The sequence below is a fragment of the Pelophylax lessonae genome, assembly GCF_965119305.1.
Source record: "Pelophylax lessonae genome assembly, chromosome: 11".
Lineage (NCBI taxonomy): Eukaryota > Metazoa > Chordata > Amphibia > Anura > Ranidae > Pelophylax > Pelophylax lessonae.
The window spans coordinates 177,800,606-177,827,264 of record NC_138778.1 but is presented as its reverse complement, the minus strand read 5'-3'; the positions used below and the strand labels follow the sequence as shown (position 1 = coordinate 177,827,264).

Here is a 26,659-nt window from a genome sequence, read left to right as displayed (position 1 = left end):
AGGACAACGTACCGTCCTTAATTCACTCACTGGAGCGCGATCGCAAGATGCGCGAGTACAAGCGCACGCTGGTAGACGCCATGCTGCTGGCATTCCCATCTGACAGCGGGGCCACAGTGGAAGCACAAGGCAGAGGAGGAGGAGGAGGAGGTCGCCAACGCAACCAGGGCACTGCCAGCACCTCAGAAGGCAGGGTTAGCATGGCCGAAATGTGGAAAAGCTTTGTCAGCACGCCACAACAAACAGCAGCACCAGCAGCTCAGATGGAACGTCTTAGCAGGAGGCAGCATTTTACCAACATGGTGGAGCAGTATGTGTGCACACGCCTACATGTAGTGAATGACGGGTCTGCCCCCTTCAACTTCTGGGTCTCCAAATTGGGCACATGGCCTGAGCTTGCCCTTTACGCCTTGGAGGTGCTGGCGTGCCCTGCAGCCAGTGTATTATCTGAACGGGTATTTAGCACGGCTGGGGGCGTTATAACAGACAAGCGCAGCCGCCTGTCCAGAGACAATGTGGACAAGCTCACGTTCATTAAAATGAACCAGGCATGGATCCCACGGGACTTTTCCGTACCTTATGCAGAATAGCAATGGATACCGACCTTACCCACCCATTGTTCCATTTTTGCTCTTTCTCACTCTTTTGGGGTGTACCCTCATTTAAAATTTTTGAAAAGAAGCAGTGTTGGCTACCTCGTCCTCCTCCTCAGGGCCAGATTAATGTAGGGGCTATTGGAGCTGCAGCTCCAGGCCCCTACCTTTTATATAGGCCCCGGGTTGGCCATATTCACTGTTACCGCTCTTCTGTCACTTGTAAACACAGAAGTCTGGCTTCTATGCTCGCTTCCCCAGGCAGCACCCTCAGAACCTCCCCACACAGCGTGAAGTCCGGACAAGGAGGGACAGTTGGCGATGCATGGATGTGTTTATGGGCTTCAGAGACAGCATCCCATGTTGAATTAGGCATGCATGGCTGCACCCTTCCTCCTCTGGGTGCATGGCAAGGCACGGCCCTTAAGGCCCTTCAAAATCCTCAGCACCAAGCCCATGATGCTGTTAATCCGGCCCTGGTCCTCCTCCACCGCCGCTTCCACCTACACCGCCCATAGGTGTGCGCAGCCTATTGCATTAAGGTGTGCACCCCAAAGTTGAAATACACATGCATGTGTTTGCCAGCAGGGAGAGTAATGTATCGGGGCCATGTACCTGTAGGCAAGGAGAAATAGAGCAGAGCAGGTCCCAGGGAGATCTTTCCCATCTCCTCACTGGCAATGCTATGTGCCCTAGGTGATTAGGGTGTGCCCAGGCACACCCAGCACACCCTGTGCGCACGCCTATGTCACCGCCACATCCACCACCACCTCAACCTCCCTCCTACTCCATATGGGCCTCGTCCTTCAGAGATGAAGAAGAACATTGTTTTATTTTTCTGTTTTTTTTTGTTGTTTTAAGTTATTTCCCTATCCACATTTGTTTGCAGAGCACTTGCCATGCTCTTAATTACGTTTTGCTGCCATTTGCAGCACTCTAGCCCTTTCCTTTGGTGTTTTAGAGCCATTTTAGTGCCTTAAAGTTCGGGTCCCCATTGACTTCAATGGGGTTCGGTGTCCGGGAAAAGTTCGGTAAAAGTCCGGGACACGGACCCGGACTTTTTTTTAAAGTTCGGCCGAACCCGTCGAACACGGACATCTAGGTGTCCGCTGAACCCTAATTGTGGCCCCACCTTGCAGATGATTTGGCCTCATGGTGGATGCAGCCCCACCCTGTTCATGAGAAGGGGTATATAGTCTGGGAATTTCAGCCAAAGTTTTTGGTAAAATATTCTTGGCTCTTTTGTGGCAACATCCTAAAAGCTATTGCTATGTTTTATCATTCTATCATGTTTGTACCTATCTGTATGCTTATATTATACTTATATATATACTTATCTTTTGCTTTATATTTTCTTCATACGTAGCTCACATCTCTCATCAATACTACTTCAGAAGAAACAGTTATCCCACGAAACATGTAGAGTGTAAGATATGAGATTGGAAATCTATTGATTGAGGGCCCTCGCCTTGTAGGATACCCCACTCATTATAAAATTTCTCCCTGAGGAAGTGTGATTTTGTTCAAACTGTTATGCCCCTATGGGCTATCTTTGATGTACTGTTCTAAGATGTATCCCCTATGTACAAAGGGGTGATTTTTAAGCTTTATTTGGTATAATAAACTTATGTATAATAATTCTTTTTCTTTTTAAACTTTTTGTATTGTTTGTTCATACCGTACCATGAAAGTCCTAAGTGCCTCAATTCCATATTTTGCTCTATACATAGATAGACTTTCAACTGTATTGTAAATCAAACAGTGTCTACATGTGTGGACAGAGTTATTTTCTTGATGGTAGGTCTGCTTCAAGAACACAGCTTAGAACAAAGCGCTAGTTCACCTAATTATTTTATTGTTTTATTCCATAATCCAGAGATTAAATACATTCCACTTTCAAAAAATTCTCTTTTAAAATCAAAAATGCAGCAAATAAAACACAATAACAATTCTTGCTATATTTTAAAAAATTCATAAAAATTACTTGCCGAGCTGTTAGTTTAAAAAATAGGCTACTTACTGATCTGTGGAAGACAAATACCAGAGTTTACCTTTTTTTCTAAATCCTATAAAACGTAAACTTTTTTTGGCTTTGATAAGAAGTGATGGAGACTAAAGCTGGCCATACACTGATTGAAGTGGCTAATTCAGCAGGGACTTGCCAAATTATTATCAGTCACAGCCGGCCGACCCTGCTAATTTGATCAACTTCTGTTGAAGGTACATGCTGGAATACTTTGTTGCAGCTGCTGATCAGTGTATTCTGACAGCTGTGGGTCCCGGGTTATCCTGGTGGGCGGACTCCTCCATCCACCTCATCTGTATGGATACCAACCGTCTATGGCCAGCTTTAGGGGGGGGGGGGGGGGGGGCTGATGATTTTCAACAGTCATTCAGTAGAGGGAGCTATAAAGCACGGATGGATGCAAGATTAAATCTACCTGAGCTGCACACATAAATTTGGTAATCTTTCTTGCTTTCCACCGCGTTTTAGGTTATCTGGGATTACACTGTTAAAAGCAGTTAAAATCCTTTTCAAGGCATGTACACGAAACAAAAATTATCACAGTCATTAGGTCATGTTGCCCTTGTCTTGGCTCATTACTGCCATAATCGCCGGACTAGGTGCCACATTAAAGCCACAAGCCCAGCAGCCATGGCCACTGCAGCAATTCGAGTGGGTAGATAGCCTAAGGATGACTCCAGTTTAGCGTGGAGCTGTAGAACTTGTCGCCTCGTGCTGTCTCTGTCTCCGGAGTTGTCGATAACGTGGTCAGCAAGTGGAAGTTTGCTGTCAATTGGTAGCTGTGCTGCTAAACGGTTTTGGACCTCTTCCTTTGACAGGCCACTTCTCCGAATCAGCCGCTCCACTTGCGTCTGGGGGTCACTGCCAAACACAAAAAAAGAACAATAAAGCTTGTGCCAAAAAACTGGATAAAGCCCATTGAAGCCATTTTCTTGGCTGTACATGGCCAAATCTGTACCTAGCTGTGCCTGATCTATGGGGACCAGGCCCAATCAGTTTGGGGGGGGCAGCTAACAAGCAGGGTTCCTGGACAGGGCGGGTAATCGGTTAGGCAGGAACACAATCCCTGAAATAGCTATAACAACCTGAAAAGCTGAATAGCTGAAAAAAAACTGCCTTTCCATCCTCTCCCTCCTGCCAGCTTTCAGCTGCTGCAGGGAGAGCCACACAGGGGGGATTGGTTCCTGCCCCCACCAAACTGATCACCCTCCCTGTCCAGGATCCCCTTAACTCTGTTGCCTGGGCCCCTCCGTGTGCCTCTGCCCCCCCCCCCCCAGCGTGCCGGCTTTCCTCTCCCTCCCACCGGCTTTCAGCTGCTACGGGAGAAAACTACAGAGGATCGGTTCCAGTAAAGGCACCCTGGTGGCACCCTTTGTCTTTAGTTGAAAAGGGCACCACTTATTGCGTGTAGTATAGGCTACAAAGGTGAATTATAGCTTCACTATCAGCCACACAGAGGTGGCATTTGGGTAATTCGTTTGAGCCAAACTGGCCCAAAGTGAGTGCTTAATCTTATTCCTGAAGTTCCTCCGCAAAGTTCTTCACACGGTATGCCTGCCTCTGCAGAGATTACTACTTGTATTACTGAATATCTACGCTTCCTCCTCGCCACAATGTTGAAGATGCTCACATGACCTCTGCAAAGCTAGGTAATTATTTTGGCATACAGCTGTGAATTTTTTGTACTACACTGACCATTATTAGGGTTCATTTAAATGTGGAAAACGTGTCTCCTGGGCCTGGGAGTGCCATTGGCTACAGCTTATTCAGCTAGAACATCTCTATGCCTACACAAGGACAAGCACAGTACTTAGTTGGAAATCCTCTAGAGCCCCTTCCTTGGATTTTTGTAAGTCATTAATTGGGTGTGATTTCTCTGTAGGTTCTGTTAGTATGTTATGGTGATTGCTCCAGAACGGGTCTTGTTTATACCCATTAACCATGCTGGCCCGTGGAGTATCCTCCCTGGGACTGGATGGAATTACTGGAAATGTGGTTATCATGGGAGGGAGAGGATTGGCCAGATTGTAGAATCTGAATACATCTGAATGTTTATTATGAGGCTCTTCTGTGACCATGGAACTGAACATAGCTGACTGCTTTACTGGGCTTTATTGTATTATTCTTTAAAACATTTTGTGCTGCATTATGCCTGTTTTTGTATTCCTAAGCCAGGAAAATGCCTAAATGGTTTTGTTTTGACGAAGGCAAACTTATTCCAAAAAATCTTTTAAAAAAATAGTCCTTCTTATGATTGTAACGATTAGCTGAAAGCAATTTTGGTGTGACATTCTAAATTTTTTGGAATACAGATGTGTTTATTCTCCAGCTGATGGCTTCTCTGTATGCCAGGCACCGAAATTATAAGATTTATTGGATAGTCCCTGAATTACAAGCAGAAGACCCCCTGGAATCGGTATTGTTTTTATTCAGTCTGAGCAGAATGATAGACTTAGATTGGAAAAGAAAAGGAGGAAGGCTAGGCACCCAATGGTGGTTAGCTCTGCTGTCTACTACAAAAGTCTACTGCATTTTGTAAGTTGCGGTAGGCCGAAATATTGTGTCCCAAATGGTTCTGAAACAAAATGAGGAAATGCTAGTGACCTGCCCTAAAAAGTTAAAATTGATTGGTTAGCTTTTTAACCCTTCCCAATTCCAGCTTGTTTTGCAGTGAATTAACAGAAGAGCGAACATAAAGAGAGAATTGATTGGCATGGTTGGAATGGACTTAATTTATAGGATCCCATTCAGAATGTTGTCTTGTCCCAGGACACTGAAACTCCACCTGTTCAATTGATAGTGGCATATCATTACCTTACTAAACATATCATCCCTACATTCTATTTGATACACAAGATATGGGAAACCGTACAAGTTACAAGTTCTTACTATGTAAGAAAGGTACACGCAGTATATGCCGATTTAAGATAATCCTAGACTTCCGGAGCTGAACAAACTGGATGGTTTTGACTCTTGGAAGAAACTTGGTGTTTGTTTTCTTTATCAATTATATGACAAAAAAAAACTGTATATTATTACCTTTTAACTTATTGTCAGAACGCCATCAGCTGCCTTCCAGGTTATTCTTTCAATACCTTAAATTATCCACATGCCTTACAGAGCCAGGCGTCTACTTAACAGTTTAAATACAATCCTTCCAAAATTTTAACTATGGCAACCTCTACTTCTGGCATCAAATGAGGGCTCATAGAGAATTAACATTTTACTATTCAAATGGTGGTCAGTGCTCGAGCACAGGTGAAAAGCCCCTGATCATGGCAGCAGGATGTTGAATCTTTCCATGATGAGGACCTAGGCATTGGAAATTTTAAGGAAGGTCTCTTTATCCCCTTTGCAATGCCTGACACAGCTATTCATTATACATAGAGCACGTTATACCCCATTGAAGTTTCACTTTTGGGGGAGAGTGGCAACTCCACAGTGCCCCAGGTGTATTGTAGCCTTAGGTTCTCTCCTACACATGTTATGGCGCTGTCCCAAACTCCATCAATATTGGGAGTCTATCTTTTCAATTCTTAATTCCCTTTGTTCTACACAGGTGTCATTAGATCCTAAAGTAGCCCTATTGGGAATAATTCCTGAGGATGTGCTTCCCACTGAAATTAATCGAATGTGGATTCATTACCTATGTTTACCTTGCAAACTCAATCTGCAGAAGTCGATCTGTAAACCTCAGCCACAAAATCTGAACAAAGCACATATATATGTAGTGTTTACTTATCTCTCTCCAAAGCTCTAAGTGTCGTTTCTCCCTGGTGCTTCATTCCTCTTTTATCAGCATGTGTTACTTCTGAGAAGTTTTCCCAGCACATGAGATAAATTTGTGGCGAGGGAGGGCCCTCAGCACACAGCTTGTCAATTCACGACACAAGCTTTAAAAAATGTCATTCTAAAGGGTCCATGCCCCTGAAATATGTCAGTTATTACGAAACATGTAGGGTGGAACCTGCTGTGACATCATCATGCTACCAGATGTTTATGTGCAGCCATTTTGTATATTGTGCAGAGTCTTTGTACAGAGTGTCAATGTGTCCCATTTTTAATGTGAGTGTTATTCTTTATTATTAAAAATTGAAGTTTCATCAGTACACACTATGTGGATTTTTTATCTACATTCTGGGTATGAACACGCATAATCTCATGATCGAGTACTTCTAGAGCTACCTTGTTTGACGAGAATCCAGGCCTTCTAGTAACCCCTTTGGGTAGATGCGCTGCCTGACCTTCCTATCATAAGGTCATGGCTTTCTGGTTAGCCTTTCTGGATACTATTGGGTGGAGGACTTTGCATTTTTCTTTCAAAGCACCAATATCTCCTATCTCCTATCAGGGTGAATAATCGTCACTTCACAGCTTTTGGACTTTTCTTCACCTCATTTTCCCATTTGAACTTCGCACATTCAGTTTATGACTGTTTTTCATCACATACTGTTTTTTAATATACTGGATATTTTTTCATATGAATTTGGGGTCAGCGCAACATGTTTATATTGCTTTTCACAACACAGCTCTGTATCCTTCATTCGCTACCGTTTGCTGTGTGTAGGGGAGTGCGTGCCTTTCCTTCAATCAGCTCTCACACAGTGTAACTGCAGCTCTCTTTCCCCTCCTCTGTGATAATAACAGATGGAGAAGGATTTTAACACAATTCTGCCCTTTTGAAGGGGTGTAGAGAAGAGAGGGCTGCAGATAAAAAAGTAAAACTTATAGTAGAAGTTATCCGTAGAAGGATTTGTTTCATCTCTAGGCCGGTCACTTCATTGGTTATATGAGGGGGTTTACAACCACTTTAAGGAGAGAGGAGCTAACATGTAAACATAGGGGGGTGTCCTAAAAAATTTAAAAAAATATGATCTCTGTGGCTAGAGTCTAACGAATCATCACATTCCTCTGCACCTATGGGGACAGAAGCTGAAAATTAGGTGGTCACCAGTAGACAGTATGGTTGCACTGATACCATCTTTTTTATCTGAGTACGAGTACTGATACTATCGGTCAAGTACTTGCTGATACCGAGTACTAAAACTTTGAGGTGTGATTTGCGTTCATACAAAATTAATGAGAGCAAATTGCACTGCAAAAAATTGCATGCGGTTTGAACTAGAATGTGGTGTGATTCCTGTCCGAATTGCATGCGGTTTTTCCGCATTGCCCCTGTGTGAACTCACTGGACTCAAACCCCCCCAGTCCCGCTGTACCAGATTTGCACGATCCCCCACTGTCAGGTGCTAAAAAGTCGCTTCACCGGTCCTAGGATTTTAAATACCCCCATGGCTTTCTCTCCTCTCCTTGTAGTGCTCACAGTACGGACTACAAGGATTCTAATAGGTCAGCGCCATCTTATGTATGATGCTGACCATTCAGAAGCCATCTAGCCCAGCCATCTGGTACAGCGGGACCAGGGAGATGAGGAGAGGGTCCAGTGAATGGCTCAAACCGCTGGAGGCTGGAGGGAGAGAGCTGCTAAAGATGTGGGGAACAAAAGCCATGGGAAAGGCAGGAGGAGCCCAAGTGGCAGCCGCAGTTGTCCACAGGGAGGTTTCCCGCACCGCTCCTGTGCGAACTTAGGCTCAAAATAACTATGACAAGCCTGGGTTCACACAGGAGCGGTGGGGGAAACCGCATGTGATTCGGACAGGAATCGCACTGCATTCCTGTTCAAATCACATGCAATTCTTTGCAGTGCTGTTTGCGCTCATTCATTTTTTTGGACGCAAATCGCCCTGCAAAGTATCATTTTCGGGTATCGGGGGCATTTTCTCGTGAAAATACTCGGTATCGGCACAGATACCGGTATCGGTGCATCCCTACTAGACAGTATATAACGTTACCTCTGAAACAAATGCACTGCATTAGCAACATACAGGGTTTTTTTCAGCTGGGACTTGGTGGAACTTGGCTCAGGCCCTCTGCTCCCCCGCTCACCACTATCACTTGTAAACACAGAAGTCTGGCTTCTGTGTCTACACGTGACAGCTGGTCTCCCAATGGCTCCCACAGATCTGATTTCCTGAGTGCCCCCCCTCTGAGTGCAGGGTGGGGACAAGGGAGATGCAGATGCCTGCAGTGCAGTGCAGATCCCGACACCCCCATTGGATGATCTCCCTGAAATGAGAGAGGCAGAGCCACCTACAGTATGCAGGGAGGTACTAGAGATGACTGGGTGCTTCAGCCTAACACAGCAACACTAGTAAGACATGTGGAAGATGGTGGAGCTTTTAAGGAGGGAGGGAGAAGATGGGGACAGTGGAGAGGGGGGTTGCATGCAGAGGTCATAGCTAAAGAGGGATGAAAGTTAGATCAGGATAGGGGATGCAGAGGTAAGCAGCCGTGGAAGGCTGAATTCTGCACTCTATGTTTAGTGCACCCTGAACTCTGCACTCTGTATGCAGTGCACCCCCGAACTCTGCACTATGTAAGTAGCACATCCCCAATCTTTGAACCTAGCGCACCCCTGAAATCTGTACTCTATGTGTAATACCCCCCCAACTCTGCACTGTATGTAATGCACTCTTGGTATTTAATACCTCGTTAAGACTCTTCCATTGTTAGTGAAATTTGTCCACACACACTATTTGATGCAGATTGGAGGGTGTGTGGGGAGGGGGGGTGGTGTTTTGGGGGGGGGGGGGTCGTGGTTGGGTTCCTGCAACTATTTTCTGAGAAAAAAAGCCCTGGCAACATATATGGAATTCCTTGGTCTGTTCAAATGGTGTTGTTCACTGTGTGATGGTTATTCTTGGTACTTAATAACCTAAATTTGCTTGGTAAAATTGTGGTACCAAACGCTGTGCTAATCTATGTACTCCTTTCTTCTATCAATGTTATACAGTTACTATCACCCTATGTGTATCTGCCAATGGTGGTTTGTTTGTACCTTACCCAATAAAGAGATAATGGAAGAAAAAAAATACATAATTGGGTACCTGTGCTAACTAGATTTGAAAATACTTTTAATACAAATCTAGAATGAATCAAACTGACTCACATTGTGTTTTAATATATTCTGGGTATTCAGCTTTAAACATCAGAGAGCTTAACAGGAAGAAATGTGAAGAAAAGAGGAATGATGTTTATTCTGTACACAATGTAATGGGAACACATAGCTGGTACAAAAGGCCTGGGCATGGGTCCTCATGGGTCTTGTCTGAGCTGCTCCCTCTGCTGACTGAGGTTACACCGCAGATCGGCCCCTGTGTGACTTCTATCCATCACAATATTTGATCCATTAGTGAGAAAAGAAAAACACCCTAATGAGCCAGACTACTTGAAATTCTTGGCTGAAGTGGAATTTGTTAGGAGTAATAATTGGTTCTGATTCTTCAGACTTCTCTGTCCACAGACTCTTAATGAGCTGCTTTATCCTGACAAATCAATGCTCTTACTTCCCCTTTATATCTATTGTGACCGCTCAACTGTTATGATGAAGACGCAGAGCCGGGCTGGAACACGCATACACTAGATACGAAGTATAAGTCTATCCAAATGTGACAACTTGGTGTTGGGTAGTCACTGGCACTTTAATCATGAAGTGGACCTTCACCCTTGAAGGACTCTATGAACATTAAACAGTCATACAACGCATGGGCTCTGGCTGTCCAGCAACCAGCATTGGAAACTGCCAGCCATTTACCAGCAATGCCAGATAACTTATAAAGATAAAAAGACAAGGCGCCTCTAAGTGCAGTAGGCTCTGAGTATTTATTAGGTTAAAAGTATAAAGGCACTCACATTTGGTAAATATGACATGGGCATAGCAAAGATCTGTCTGGAGTCTTCCTATCCGCTGTGCTGAGTGGTTGCAATGGGGACATCCGGTGATCCGCTTCCTGTAGATGCGTCCTTTCGTCTGTGTCTCAGCCTGGTCGGCATGAGATTTCCTGAAGGCAGGGTGTGGACGCAGCGGCTGGTGTCCAATAGAGCGGGTGGTGGGCGGTTACATGTTTCGGAGCTCAGCTCCTTCGTCAGACCTCCTGGTCTGACGAAGGAGCTGAGCTCCGAAACATGTAACCGCCCACCACCAGCTCTATTGGACACCAGCCGCTGCGTCCACACCCTGCCTTCAGGAAATCTCATGCCGACCAGGCTGAGACACAGACGAAAGGACGCATCTACAGGAAGCGGATCACCGGATGTCCCCATTGCAACCACTCAGCACAGCGGATAGGAAGACTCCAGACAGAACTTTGCTATGCCCATGTCATATTTACCAAATGTGAGTGCTTTTATACTTTTAACCTAATAAATACTCAGAGCCTACTGCACTTAGAGGCGCCTTGTCTTTTTATCTTTATCACTTTCAGAGCAGCTTCTCCTCTCCAGTGCTGCCGAAGTGCAGTGTCTCACCTAAAGCCTGCTGTATTCCACGGAAGCGCCCATACAACAAACCCTTTTTCTCCGCCAGATAACTTATGGTGCTGCTCAGTCCCCCTTGTGCTATCTACGTCTTTCACAGCATCAGGGCACAAGGAATCATTCCCCGATTGTGCTTTACAATCACAAGGCACAGATAGCATGAGGGGGGCTGAGCTGCATGGTGTTGCTGGTATATAGCCAGCAGTTTCCAATGAGTTCCAGAGTTCTATAGCACAGAGAAGTATATGTAGCACCCTCCTAGGTTCGTGCAAGAGAGTTTAGAGTTTTAGGGTTTCCCTGCTAAACAGGGGGACTGTTACAAATTTAGGTACTCTCTGCCTAACATGGAGCAATGATCCATTAATAGGGTCTGCTCAGTGTAATCAGATGCTGCTCATGTTGTCTGCCTATTTCATACTGGTCTAATAGGAAGGGGCATATTGGACAGTGGAAGGAAACCTGACAAATAGGAGCATGGGTGTAGATACAGCCCTGGCCATTGGCAGAGGAAGGTGCCTCAAGGCATGCTGGATGACAGTATTTATACCAAGAAAGCACATGTGCATGGGGCCTTGGGTGGGAGAGCGGGGTCCTGGAGGAAGGGGGGGGGGCTACTGCCCCCCCCCCTTTTTAAAGGCTGCAATGTGGTCTCAGGTAGTCGATCTGAGGGCCAGAGTCGCAGAAGCTGCAACCCGGATTTTCTGCAGAGCTGACTGGGAGGGAGACATACCAAGAAAGATCTGTTCCTGGCTACTGTGAGTACACATCTAAGTCTAGGGACCTGTTCTGTTAGGGCCATCCCTTCAAGCTAGTAAAGTCAGTGGAAGGGTGCCAGCTATAGGGGATACTGGTTAGTGTCCCGAAGAATCAGAGTTTATTGACTCTGCTGCCAGAGCAAGAAAAAGACTTATTCTTCCATACAAATGCTGTATGGTTCAGCAGAGGGTCTGCTATTCAGTTCAACCAAGTGAGAGTTGTCCTCATCTGTGCATAGTTAAAGTTGGAGTATCCCACTAATCCTGTCTCCTATCCAAGTTCTACCAATAAATACAAAAACACAAATCCACTAGACTGGTCATTGGATAACGAGCGGATGAGTGTGCACCCGGTCATGTGAAAATACCCAAGCATCAGGCTGCAGGATAATCAGAGGGAGGCCCAGGGAAATCTATACTCAGTGACCCCTACGGGGGCAGTGAGACATATACAAAGCTAAGGGGGGCCATAACTTTACAACAGGATATAGCAACTTTACAGGAAGCCCTGGTGAGCCACTACATAGCAAATGAGGTTTAAAGTTTAAAAATGTAAAGTAATGCATGTGGGGGCTAAAAATATGAATGCAAGATACTTGCTAGGGGGTGAACCTCTGGAAGAGCCTTGGATGAATAAAGGATCTGGGGGTCCTAGTAGATCACAGGCTCAGCAAAAGCATGCAATGCCAAGCTGCAGTAAGCAAAGCTAGCAGACTATTAACATGTATCAAAAAGGGTATCTACATGTGGGGGCTAAAAATATGAATGCAAGGTACTTGCTAGGGGGTGAACCTCTGGAAGAGCCTTGGATGAATAAAGGATCTGGGGGTCCTAGTAGATCACAGGCTCAGCAAAAGCATGCAATGCCAAGCTGCAGTAAGCAAAGCTAGCAGACTATTAGCATGTATGAAAAAGGGTATCTACTCAAGAGATAAAACTATAATTCTACAGCTGTACAAAACTCTGGTTCAACCACACCTTGAGTATGCTATCCAGTTTTAGTTACCAGTCCTCAGGAGGGAGGTGCTGGAACTCGAGAGAGTGCAGAGAAGAGTAACAAAGCTAATAAGGGGGCTGAAGAAACCTCAGTTATGAAGAATGACCACAAGCATTAAACCTATTCTCCTTGGAGAAGGGATGCTTAAGAGAAGATATGATTGCAATTTACAACTATCTAAATGGTCATTGGGAGAAAACTATTCAGTCTCAGGTCACCTAAGAAGACACAGGCCACTCAGTGAAGTTGAGCGAGAAGCGGGTTCACCTTAAACTGCATTGGGAGTTCTTTACTGTGACAGCGGTAAGGATGTAGAACTCCCTTCCACAACTGGTGGTATCAACGGGAAGTATCGATAATTTCTAAAAACGTTTAGATGGGCATCTCAATGAACACAATATACATAGATATGGGAAATGATAGTGATGTAAACACATACACAAAGGTTGAACTGGATGGACTGGTGTCATTATTCAACATCACCAACTATGTAACTATGTAACTATACACGTGGCTGAAGAATTAGGACTTTGGTATTTGGTAATTACACTAGTTTCATTGTAAAATACCTAAAGTGATTCTAAAGGCTCATCAGTTATAAAAAAAATAACAAATATGTTATACTTATATAGTTTTGCACAGGGACGCCCTGATTTCCTCTTTTCAGGTCCCCTGCCAGTGCTCTTGGCCCCTTCCCTCTGTTAAGTGCCCCAATAGCAAGCCACTTGCTGTGGGGGCACTTGTGCTTGCTCGCTCCTGAGCAGGCTCTGTGTATCAATAAGACACACAGAGCAAGGCTTGGCCCTGCCCCCTGTTCTCTCCTCACTTGCTGAGATGAACAGCAGCAGGAGCCACTGGTGTACCTGAGCCAATGGGAAGGGAGAGAACCCAGAGAACCTCTGCTTTCGTGCACATCTCTAGATCGAGATTGGGCTCAGGTGAGTATTTAGGGGGGCTAGGGGAGAGCCACTTGCAAAATGTTTTTTTACCTTAATGCATAGAATACATTAAGGTAAAAAACCTTCTGCCTTTAGAACCACATAACGTTTTTTAATAAATACATGGTTTCTCAAGCAGGGTTCCATGGGACCCTAGGGTTTCTCCAGAGGTTGATAAGGGTTCCTTGAGCAATGAACAATTTTTCCCTCTCAGATAAGTTCCTATTGAGGTGGACATCTCCAATGTCTCCCTGCCGGAGGGGCTACACCACAGTGACTGGATCGGCATCCACAGGAGCTGTGACTCCATGACAGGAAGAAGATATACATTTTGGTTAGTTCCAGCTGGAACAACTCTACCGCTATTGCAACTCTGCAGCCCCCTTCCAGGAGATTGTTGGGGGCCCTTTGTTCCTGTATTAAAACTCCAATGGGATTCCCTGAAGAAGCTGTATAGTGAAACGCGTAGTGATTCCTTGGGCATATTTGCACATTAGAACCCTTCTGAACCGGGCATAGGAGGTCGGCCATCTTTTTGGTCTTCAGACCCTGCTACTTGTCGGACCATATACGGGTTGTTTTGGTTCAGGAGCATGCTGTTGCACTGTTGTGCATACTCATCTTTGTGATGGTTTTTATGTATTTTTATACCAATACATTTTGTATGTATTTACATGATAAGGGATTGTACGCTTTTTATGAGATTAACCAGTGGATGGCTATAAAGTCCTACTATCTTTGGGGGCTATTCCTTCCCCCCCCCCCTTATTTCTGTTCTTAGGTTCCTACTGACACCATTGATCTTTTTAGCTATCTATAAGAGGGAAGTTCTTCACAATTACCACAAGTGTAAGGAGCATTCTTCCCACTGCCCATCATACTAATGTATCCTGAGTTGTAGATATGGTCATTTTAGGCAGGGGTTCCTTAAGACCAGAAGGTTATTTCAAGGGTTCCTCTGTGTTGAATAATGCATTAATGCATTCATTGAGTTATTTTAAATCTTACTTTAGCTCTACCTAAAGACCACGTCCCTTACTAAAATTATGTATAGTGTTATGAGTGACCTATTATGTCTCTAAGTAGAAATTCTACACTAACTATTGCACAGCATATACTGGGAAAGAGACTTTTATATACATGTTTGGAAATATATATTATTGATTAGTAGGCCTTGTATATAAGTTACATTTGCACTTTGCGTGGATAGGCCCCTTAACCTGCCACCTTTACCCTAGGTAGACAATTTCCTAATTACATGACCAAAAATTCAATGACAGGATTGTTTTGATCTCTTGCAAATCCTACACTCTTACCTTTTAAATTGTTTTTAAAGGAAACTATAGAACGATCCTAGCAATCATCAGTTGAAGCAGAATATTGAAACGTGGAGGTAAACTCAACAGATAAAATCTTGTGTAATGGAAAGCTTGCCATTCCTCAGGGCAGAGAATCAATTAAGGTAATTAATGTGTCTAATTCTAACCAGTGATCTGCACCAGACCTTGTTTTCTATCTGTGATTAATGTATCCAGCAAGAGACAAGTACAAACTTCTTCTTCTGCGACTACACTGCCAATAATGTTATAAAAGCAAGTACTATAGTTAAAAATTAGCTCTGATTAATTTCAACAGTCTAGCTGCAGTGACTAAAGCTGGATACACACTATACAACTTTTGTTGTCTGATTTCCTTTAGATTTACCTTCAACTATGTAGTGCAAGGGCCTGCCTGATTGCATACAAATTGAAAGTGTTTAGGTTTGACCTCATATTATTTGGTTTTGGTAAATCTAAAAAAAAATCTAAAGATAATTGTATAGTGTGTATCCAGCCTTAGAATAGGATAGCTGAACATCTGGAAAACCTTACTTGTAATTATGATTCTGGGCTTCCTTACAATGGCCAATGCTGATCTCAATGCTTAGGCCCTGGTTGTGTGATCCTGGGATGCTTGGGAGGCAGAGCAGGTGGGTCAAGTATTCCACTAAAATCAATAAAAAAGAGGGCGCATGGACTTAGTGCATATAATGCATTAGGTCGGTGCGCCCTCTCTTTTGTTGTTGTTTTTAGTGTCTATAAGGACACCGACAGTGAGAACAGCAAGCCTTTTCGGTACCACATGCATTAGATGGGTAAACAGAAAAGCGACACACCCTCAGGCTGCATTTACACCTCGGATTTTTGAATCATGGGCATAATCGCCACAATTTCAAAGCGCCCAGGTGTGAGAGACAAATCACAGAACGCAAAATCGCCCCAAAAAAAATCAGGAGCCTCTTTTGGGTGACATGCTTCACATAATGCGGTTCACCGCAATTGCAGCGCGATTTATCACTGGCTGCGATGGCATCTCAAATGTGCGTTATGTGATTGGTCATTCACACCTGGGCGCTTTGAAATTGCGGGCAGAATCGCTGAAAATCTGCCCGCAATTCAAAACACTGAGGTGTGAATGCAGCCTCAGCACCACAACTGAGCGCAGGAGATTTTCTCTGTTTTGCAGTCAGGTATTCCTACTTGAACATGAGGCCAGGTGATACTTGCCTCGGAATTAGCGTGAGAAGTGGCACAAAAATTACAAATTTCTTTACAACAAATACGTTTTGAACACTGAACTATAGGTCAGCTAAGAAAACCTACCAGCAAACCTACATTTCAAACTGAAGAAATAATACAAAATATGTAAAAAGGGTTACCATTAGTAAAAATTACCATGTGAAAATGGTCCACAGATCTCAACATGGAAGCAAAGCGTTCTCTGTTTGGACAAGGTAGGGATCGTGATGTCACCTGCTTGCCCCTCCACCTTGTCCAATCAGAGAATGCCTTGTACTAATGGAAAAAAAATACAAGGCTTTCAGTGAATGGTAGCAGTGCCTAGTGGACAACCACTGTGCAGAAGGGGGGCCGCTCAGCACTGGACCTGGAAGACTGCTGCTATAACTGTGGTAGAAGCAACTACTACAGTAATCTGCAGCTTCTCTAGGGACCAGTCAATTATGAAATACGAATACCTACATTGTTTTAAGCAGGCCCAATCAAACGTTGCTATAAAAAATAAATCACACCTACACTATAGCCTTAGGCGTCCTACAATTCGAGATCTGTTGATTGTTTTCACAAGGTAATTTTTCACTAACGTTAATCCCTACTTACACGTTTTTTATTATTTGCGCAGTTTAAAATGTAGGTTAGTGGTACTTTGCTGACCTATTGCTCAGAAGTAAAGCTGGATACACACTATCCAACTTTTGTGGTTAGATTTCCTTCAGATTTACCTTTTCTATGTAGTGCAAGGGCCTGCCAGATTGCATACACATTGAAAGTGTTTAGGTCTGACCTCATATTATATGATTTTGGTAAGTCTAAAGGAAAAAGTCTTCAGAAAATCTTATAGTGTGTATGGCCCATAAGTCTCATTCATTTGAACAGTTGCACTGAGTCACGTATGGAAAATAAAGTGTTCAAAACATACTTGCTGTAAAGAAATTGGGCACTGGTCTCTGAAGACTGTTGCTATCATGGTTGCAGCAATGACTACTACAGTGATTTGCAGCTTTTCCAGGGTTGGTCGGGTATTAGATGTGCATACTTAAATTGTTAGAAGCTGGAACAATATATGCTATAAAAACCAGTACAGGCGGTCCCCAAGTTACGAACATCCGAGTTGCAAATGACTCCAGCTTATGAACGGAGGTGCCATGACGTGATTGCCAGCCGCTTGAGTGCTGGGTCCCGGATACCGCCGAGCAGCCATTTTGCAGCGCCAGACACATCCCACACAACAGTACCGTATGGCCACAAGCACCCCAAATATAAGACTGCATGCCCAGAAGCACCGGAAATATCCCACATCACGGCACAGCCAAAAGTGCCTGGAACCTGTGGAGCTGGTGAGATTACAGTACTGTACTTTGTGCCACTATTATTGGGAGTATACACTGTACCCCGTAACTTCAATTAAGCAAGACTGTGCTACTGTACAGTAAATCCCTGTGTCCCAGCGTGAGCTCATGTCATCTGCCTATGTGGGGCTCCTATTCAATCGTGTGTGTTTTTATACCATCTTTTTTTTATTACGGTTTATACAGTAGTTGGTCACTAAAGCCTTTTTTGGAATTTATACTGCTTGGTACTGAATGTATCTATCCTGGGTCTCTTTTAGCTCTGTTTTTTTGTACTGGATCTCACGCTGCTGGACGGCTCTGAGGGTCAGGGACCACTGCTGCCTGTGGGATGAGGACACACAACAAGTGGGCATACCCAACTGATGAGCTTTCTACCTTGCCACCACAGTAAGTGTTTTTATACAGTACAGTACCCTTTTTTATTCGATTAAATTACTAATAAACTGGCTTTTTTTCTTCTTGTTTTTCATTTCTAGAGTGTACTCCACTCTGCAATGATGCCTCCGAAAAATAAATCGGATGCAAGTACTGGTGCTACAGCAAAGAAAAGAAACATCATCACCATGGAAAATAAAGTAGAAATAAGAGATCAAAGAAGGGTGAAATGCCTCGTACACACGTTCAGATAATCGTACGACATATCGTTCGAGTAAAGTAGCATGCTACAAAATGCTGAATTCAACCATGTGTACTAACCATATGATTTCTGTCGTACGATTGTGTGAAAGCAACCTGAATGCGTAGCTACGTCTTGGAAAGTGATGTCACATACGTCACATGCGCGTGACATGCGTGGGTTATTTCGCTGTTTCCGATCATGCGCGGTGTTTTTCGAACGATCTTTAGCGGACGCATAGTGTACTGATTACTCGATTGTCGTTCGCTAGGCTATCGTACGACAGAAGTTTTCCTGTTTGTCCCTTCGGATTTTGTTGGACGAACTGTTGTGATCAGCTCTCGAAAGCAGTGTACTAATGATCAGATTATCGTGCAACCAGGTCGAAATCGAGTTTTTTCGTACGATTATCTGAACGTGTGTACGAGGCAAAACTCCATCATCCGTTGGAAGATCATTTGGCTACAATAGGTCAACAATCGCAACAATTTTAAAAGATTAAAGTAGAATAATGGAGCATGTGAAAGGCCAAACCCCAATATATGCTACGATTATTACCAATCAACGGTGTGATGAATTATTGAGATGGAAAGGCTGCAGACAAATTGGATAGAAGACCAAAATGCCTATCAGTATTTTTTTTAGTCCAAGAAAAGGCTTGAAGCCTTTTCAAAGCTTTAAAATCTGCTCATCCAGCAGGCGAAGACAATTGCAATGAAGAATTTGTTGCAAGTAGGGGTTGGTGCAATCGCTTTGAAGAAAGAGCTAATTTGCATAACATTAAAGTTCAAGGTGAAGCACTGAGTACCGATGCAAAGGCTGCAGGTGATTTTCCTAAGATATTGGAAGATATTATTGATGAAAGAGGTTATTTGCCACGACAAATTTTTAATGTAGACAAAATTGGCTTGTTTTGGAAAAAAAATGCCTGAGAAGACCTACATTTCAAAAGAGGAAAGAAGTGCACTAGAACATAAGGCATCAAAGGACCGGCTGACCATATTACTTGGGGGTAATGCATCTGGGGATTTAAAGCTCAGGCCTTTGTTAGTGCATCACTTCCTAAATCTGAGGGCACTATGTAATGTCACTAAGGCACCTCTGCCAGTCATTTGGAGGGCAAATTTAAATGCTCGGGTTACACTTACAGTTTTTGTTCCCTTTGACAATTCCCCTGGACATTCATTGGGACATACACCCCAATGTAAAGGTAATATTTCTACCCCCCCCCCCCCCCCAACACTACATCACTACTTCAGCCAATGGATCAAGGGGTCATAGCTTCCTTTAAGGCAGAATATTTATGGAAGACATTCTCACAAGCTGTCAGGGCTACCCGAAAGTATGAGATGACCTTAAGAGAGTTCTGGAAGAATTATAATATTTATGATGCCATCAAAAATATTGCTAATGCTTGGGATGAAGTGAAAGAAACAAATATGAAAGGAGTTTGGAACAAATTGTGCCGTAATTCACACACATTTCTGGGGTTTACAGATGAAGAAATTGCCAAAACCAGGCAAGCTGTGGTTGCTATTGGTAATCAACTGCAATAATATCAGAGTTACTCAACTCCCATGGCAAAGAAATAACCAATGAAGACCTTATCAAACTAGAGCAGCAGATAGATGATAGCATTTAGGGAAGAAAACCAGGACCTAAAAACTCCAAAATTGAAAAAGTTTTCTACAAAACAGTTAGCTGATGCTTTTTATATCATTGAAGCAGGAATGGCAAAGCTAGAGGAGCAAGATCCTGATACAGAGAGGTTTACCAAAGTTTACCTTACTGGTATTGAAGGGCGGGCTGAGATGCTACAGGGCTATTTATGATGAGATAAAGAAAAGCGCTGTGCAAACCTCCCTTGATGCCTACTTCAAGAAACTGACTCCAGCAGCAGAATTAGATTCTGACTCTATAATACCAGTGTCTCATCCTCTCCAACAAGCCCAAACCCATCTACCAAGACTATTTAAGGTTATACTGTACTGTACAGTGTTTGAAATGTTTAAGCATTTACATGTATCTGCATCTATATGCACAGGTAAACATAAATGATATGTTAAAGCAAACATCTGTCTAAGATGCATTTATTTATTTGCTTTGGCTAGTACAGTACTAAATGATGTGGGGTTAGAGCCATTGTGAGGATTTTTACTGCTGTCTGTATCCTCAGAGGGATTTAATCTCACTTCCCGTCCCTGAGACAACAGGAAGTGAGAGGGAATCTACCCCCTAGGAAGGGAAATTCACTCCTGTAATGTTTTGGCTGGAGTTACACCTAAAAAATGTACTGTCCTGACTTACAAACAAATTCGACTTAAAGTGGTTGTGAAGGCAGAAGGTTTTTTATCTTAATGCATTCTTTGCATTAAGATTAAAAGCCTTGTGTGCAGCAGCCTCCCTAATACTTACCTGAGGTCCCTCTAGAACCATCGATGTTGCAGGATTGTCTCGACTACTAGGGACTCCCCTCAACATTGGCTGAGACAGCAGCGTGGTGCCATTGACTCCCGCTGCTGTCAATCAAAGTCAGTCAGCCAATGAGAAGATAAAGGGGGCGGGGCCGGGCCATGGCTCTGTGTCTTAATGGACACAGGGAGCTGTGGCTTAGCTGGGGTGCCCCATAGCAAGCTAATTGATGTGGGGGCATTCAACAGGAGTGCCGAAGAGGGACCCGAGAAGAGGAGGATCTGGGCTGCTCTGTGCAAAAGCAACTGTACAGAGCAGGTAAGCATGACATGCAGGGCCGGATTAAGAGCATCATGGGCTTGGTGCTGAGGATTTTGAAGGGCCTTAAGGGCCGTGCCTTGGCATGCACCCAGAGGAGGAAGGGTGCAGCCATGCATGCCTAATTCCACATGGGATGCTGTCTCTGAAGCCCATAAACACATCCATGCATCGGCAACTGTCCCTCCTTGTCCGGCCTTCGTGCTGTGTGGGGAGGTTCTGAGGGAGCTGCCTGGGGAAGCGAGCATAGAAGCCAGACTTCTGTGTTTACAAGTGACAGAAGAGCGGTAACAGTGAATATGGCCAACCTGGGGCCTATATAAAGGTAAGGGCCTGGAGCTGCAGCTCCAATAGCCCCTACGTTAATCTGGCCCTGATGACATGTTTGTTATTTTTAACAAAAAAAAAAAAACAAGACTTTACAATCCCTTTAAGAACAAACCAACAATCCCTATCCTGTTCGTAACCCAGGGACCGCCTGTACCTAAACTTCAGCTTTAATCATTCTCACAATCAGATCTTTTGCTGTAAAATTCTCATTTGGTCCCATCCCCAAACCACCTCCCATTGAGACCTTTAATGTTAACCACTTGCTGTCTGCTCACGTTGAGCCTACTGCGGCAAAGTGGTTCGTTATCGTCTGACGACGTAGACCTACGTCGTCAGACACTCCCCTTTCTCGGCGGCGCGCACGCCGCCAGAGGCTCGCTCCCGCTGTAAGTCACAGCGGGAGTCGGGCCAGGGGAGGAGCAGCGGCGATCGCCGCTGCTCTTCCCCTATCGTTGGGGAATCGAGTGTGGAGATCCGCCCGCCTGTGTAAACACAAGCGGGCGGATCTCTGAAGTGACAGGCAGGGTCAGATTGCAGGGTTCAGCATAGTTGAACCCTCGATCTGTCCTTGTGTCACACAGTCACCTCCCCCCCACACGTCAGTAAGCACCAGGCATACAATAACCCCTCCCTCTCCAATAAAATTAACCCCTTCCCTGCCAGTGTCATTTTTACAGTAACAGTGCATATATATAGCACTGATTACTGCAGTAATGTCACTGGTACCCCCAAAAGTGTCAAAAATGTCAGTCAGTCATAAAAAAAATGTGAAAAATATTATTTTTTCTAAATAAACGCTCTTTTTTTGTTTATAGCGCAAAAAGTAAAAATTGCACAGGTGATCAAATACCACAGTTTGTGGGAAAAAAAGGACGTAAATTTTGTTTGGGTACAGCGTCGCACGACCGCGCAATTGTCCGTTAAAGTCGCACAGTGCCGAATCGCAAAAAGTGGCCCAGACGTAAGACAGCAAAATCCTCTAGTGGTAAAGTGGTTAAAGAATTACTTCACTGACTTGATAGGGAGGTTCTTGAGCTGGGAGGGGTAAACACGTTCACATATTAGAAAAGTCAGGACTTCTATGTAACTTCACTTTCCTCTCTTTGTGGATCTACTGATGGTTTGGACATACAGTTTTCACTAAAAGTAATCAGCTTTTGTGCTTTTTTATCATATATTCAGTTTAATTTGCCCCAATTTGTGATATATTTATTGTAAGGAATGACTCCAGCCAAACTACTAAACACATAGAGAACATATATGCCTAGGAACTGCTTTAATTGTCAAACTATTTGTAAATTAATTCAGTGATCATTGCTCTGCTAAAAGCGGTAATTTCAGAGTTCCGCTTTAACAACACTGAATGACAAAATGGCTTTTATAGCATTTTTATATTTCATAACATTAATTCAACAAAAGTGGATTTTTCCTTTATAACCCCCCCACACTCCCTGCTGTGATCTCTTACCAGTAAACAAGTACAGTAAGCTTCATATAACGCATCAGGGTCCTTGTTTCAAACAACAACGGGATGTCAAGGATCACATATCGATATCCTGCAATGTAGGGGAAAATGATTACTAATCATAAATTGATACCAAAGATCAGCACCGGGATTTTAAGTATAGCAACGGACATACAACTAAGTATTTCTGAAGCACAGGTGGCAGAAGCAAGCTAACATATCATTTGCAAAGCTCTGAAAATCCACATTACTCACAAAATACCTTTAAATTGTCTTTTATTCAGCAGTCACCTAACCACAATTATGTGTAGCACCCTCCTAGACAGGTGCTAGGTAAAGCATTTGTTTTGCTCCATCTGCTTATCAGGGGAGTCTGATCTTTAGTTAGGCCTGCTCATGTGCTCAGTGATTATTCCTCTGGTCTGAGGGAGTGTCCGCACTGCGTCCAAAAGGAAGGCCTGTTGGACAGTGGAGGAAACCTGGCCAATGATGTACAGGCTTTTGTGGCAGTCCAAGTGGGAGGGCATCACCGCAGTGCGTCCTGGGATTGACCTTAAAAGCTGAGAGCACATGAGGCAGGGTGTCTTTGGTGGGAAGCAGAGTCCCAGGAGGAGAGTGATGGCTGTCCCTACTCCTGACAGCAAGGGAAAGTGGTCACAGGCAGTCGGCCTAGTGAGCCAGGTGTGGAGCTGAGCCATAGAGGTCCCAGAGAAGCTGACAGTGGAGCTGAAGGCAGAGCTACCTGGGAAAAACAGTGTCTGTGAGTACCAGGGGCTTGCCAGGGGTCTGCCCAGGAAGGGGACCACTCCAGTGAGGTCAGTGGACACAAGGTCAGCACACACAGTCAGTGAGAAAGGGGGTGCCAAGTAGAACCCTGAAGAGTAATCTGCCAAATAGTTTGCTGTTTAATACTTCACTTCAGTGTCAGGGTGAAGCAGTGGCCTTGCCGCATTCAACATAGATAGAAGTCCTCAAGATTGTGCATAGTTTACTAAGTTGGAGTATCCCACTCATCCCTTCTCCCATCCCATTATAAAATAAAAACAACAAAAAACCAAATCCCCTGGACTGTTTACTGACTGAGCCGAGAATCTAAAGTACTAAGAATTTACAAGTCGTTGCTATGGGTAACCCAGGGGAATCCGCTTCAAGCAGCTTCAAGCACATGGGAGTAGTGCTACATATGTCTGCATACTGTTCTGATGAAGGGCAGGGGGAATGGTACTAGCAGCTTTGTTGCCATCGGCAGATGCTGTTTTTTTTTTTTTTTTGACACAGTGACTCTGTACAGAAGACCCTGTCAGTCAAAACGAATAGGGCTTGGTAGAAAGCGTGTTGTTCATACCAGCTACAAGAAAACAGGCACACTATGCACCAGCAAAGCATCCTCCACCTCTGATTAGGAGCTAAGACATGAAAAATTACCAAATCTGCTTCTGTGCTTGCATTGCTCATAATGCTGGGGAAATATCAGCTGACTGACAGGAATACCAAGTATTTTCTGATCACTAAAAAAAATTACATATAAAAGCAACCATTTAATATTGATATTATATTAATCATAACATTGTTAGCTATGATTGAGGCCCATTCTGAGCAGAAACGCGTTAGCTAAGCATTTGCACGAGTATCGGTACTCGTGCAAATGCTCCGATACCTGAAACCGAAACTTTCAGGCTCGGTTCTTTCGGCTGACAATGGGATATGCCCACCGCCAGCTGAAATGTAAAAAAAAAAAAAAAAAAGCTGGGAATTATCGGTTGTTAACCACTTGCCGACCGCTCACATTGGTGCTACTGCGGCAAAGTGGTTCGATTCCGCCCAACGACATAGACCTACGTCGCTGGACTCCTGCCCTTGTGGGCGGCGCACGCGCGCCGCCGGAGGCTCGCTCCCGCTGTATTCAGTTACAGCGGGAGTCGGGCCAGGGGAGGAGCGGCGGAGATCGAGTGTGGAGATCCGCCCGCTTGTGTAAACAAAGCGGGCAGATCTCCTAAGTGACAGGCAGGGTCAGATTGCAGGGTTCAGCATAGCTGAACCTGCGATCTGTCCCTATGTGACACAGTCCCCTCCCCCCACACACGTCAGTAAGCACCAGGCATACATTAACCCCTTGATCACCAATAAAAATTAACCCCTTCCCTGCCAGTGTCATTTTTACAGTAACAGTGCATATTTATAGCACTGATTACTGTAGTAATGTCACTGGTACCCCCAAAAGTGTCAAAAATGTCAGTCAGGGGTCCGATCTGTCCGCCGCAATGTCGCAGTCCCGCAAAATAAATTGCAGATCGCCGCCATTACTAGTCAAAAAAAAAAAACAATAAAAATGACATAAATTTCCTGTAGTTGTTAGTAGCTGCAATAACTTTTGCGCAAACCAATCAAAATACACTTATTGCGCTTTTTTTTACCAAAAATATATAGCAGAAAACAAATTGTCAAATAAAGTAAAAAAAAATTTGATTTCTACATTTTTTTGGGGGGGAATTTCATATAAAAAAATGTGAAAAATATTGATATTTTTTTCAAAATTATCGCTCTTTTTTTGTATATAGCGCAAAAAGTAAAAATCGCACAGGTGATAAAAATACCACCAAAAGAAAGCTCTATTTGTGGGGGAAAAAAAGGACATAAATTTAATTTGGGTACAGCATCGCACGACGGCGCAATTGTCCGTTAAAATAACGCAGTGCCGAATCGCAAAATATGGCCTGGTCAGGAAGGGGGTAAAATCTTCCTGTCTTAAAGGGGTTAAAAATACGCTCATTGACAATTTTTTTGTCAAAGACATGTAGCTAAATACATTTTGGCCTAAATATATGACAAAAATTGAATATATTGGATATTTTTTAACTGTCAAAGTAGAAAAATATTGTTATTTTTTCAAAATTTTCGCATTTTTTTATTAATATCGCAAAAAATAAAAAGCGCAGAGGTGATCAAATACCATCAAAAGAAAGCTCTGTTTGTGGGAAAAAAAGGACGTACATTTCGTTTGGGTACGGCGTTGCATGACCGCGCAATTGTCAGTTAAAGTCGCACAGTGCCGAATCGCAAAAAGTGGCCTGGACGTAAGACAGCAAAATCCTCCGGTGGTAAAGTGGTTAAGGAGCGGGGCCACCATTTCCTTAACAACAGGTGACTCATTCAGCTGTCAGTGGGGTTCCCCTGTTGACAGCTGAAGTGTAAACTGAAGTCCCGGCTATTGGAGCTGTCAAAAAAAAGCAGCCATGTTTATCAACAACATTGTTCAAATGGAAGATAAAAAAACATTGTTTCTTTTTTATCTTACTGTTTTTCTTCATCTACAGATCAAAAGGATTAACTTTAATCTGCAGATGAAGTCAGTTTAAAGAAACCTGTCAAGTAAAAAAATATTTTTTTATTTGTGTTTTATTAAATGTTCCTCTGTTTAACCTCTTAATAACCCTTACTTTACTCTAATCAGTCTGAATTACCTTCTTAGTCTCCTCGATTTAATAATTATTTTCCACTTCTTTTTGATAACCTATTAATAATGAAAAAATTTTTTTTTTGTTTGCTTTGTTTGTTGCTATTTTTACTCCTTTAAAATATATTTACACGTTTCACATTTTTATAGCAAAAAAGTGCAAAATTAAAAACATTTTTCAATTTATTTAATTTGGTAATAAATTTTTAATACTTTGTACCATTGCTGACAGCTGAAAAGTAAACAAAACAGTTGCGGTAGGTATCGGTAATTGGTGTTGGTAATTGGTATTAGCGAGTACTAAAAAAAAAAAGTATCGGTACTCGCACTAGTTGTAAAAAGATGCTATCAATGCATCCCTAGTGATAGATAAATCTCTGGCTTGACTCTGAAGAGGTGTGCTGCTGCTATATACTTACCTTTAGTGGATGGCGAGCAGGTATACTTACCTTTTGTGGATGGCGAGCAG

At 43.5% G+C, this 26,659-nt stretch overlaps 1 protein-coding gene and 1 pseudogene across 2 annotated transcripts in view; one reads left to right on the top strand and one right to left on the bottom strand.

Moving 5' to 3' along the window:
* Positions 1–2,958: 2,958 nt before the first annotated feature.
* Positions 2,959–26,659, bottom strand: part of DCAKD (dephospho-CoA kinase domain containing) — a 35,118-nt gene continuing 11,417 nt past the window's right edge. Inside the window, exons 4-5 of the mRNA XM_082272973.1 lie at positions 22,740–22,827; positions 2,959–3,480 (exon numbers count right to left, since the gene is read on the bottom strand). Of these exons, the coding sequence (XP_082129099.1) occupies positions 3,195–3,480; positions 22,740–22,827 (374 nt within the window). The 3' untranslated portion in view covers positions 2,959–3,194. The remainder of the gene's footprint in view (positions 3,481–22,739; positions 22,828–26,659) is intronic.
* Positions 16,428–20,269, top strand: LOC309566940 (annotated as a pseudogene). The gene is made up of 4 exons: positions 16,428–16,458; positions 18,640–18,780; positions 18,911–19,078; positions 19,847–20,269. The product of its transcript is annotated as an uncharacterized misc_RNA (transcript).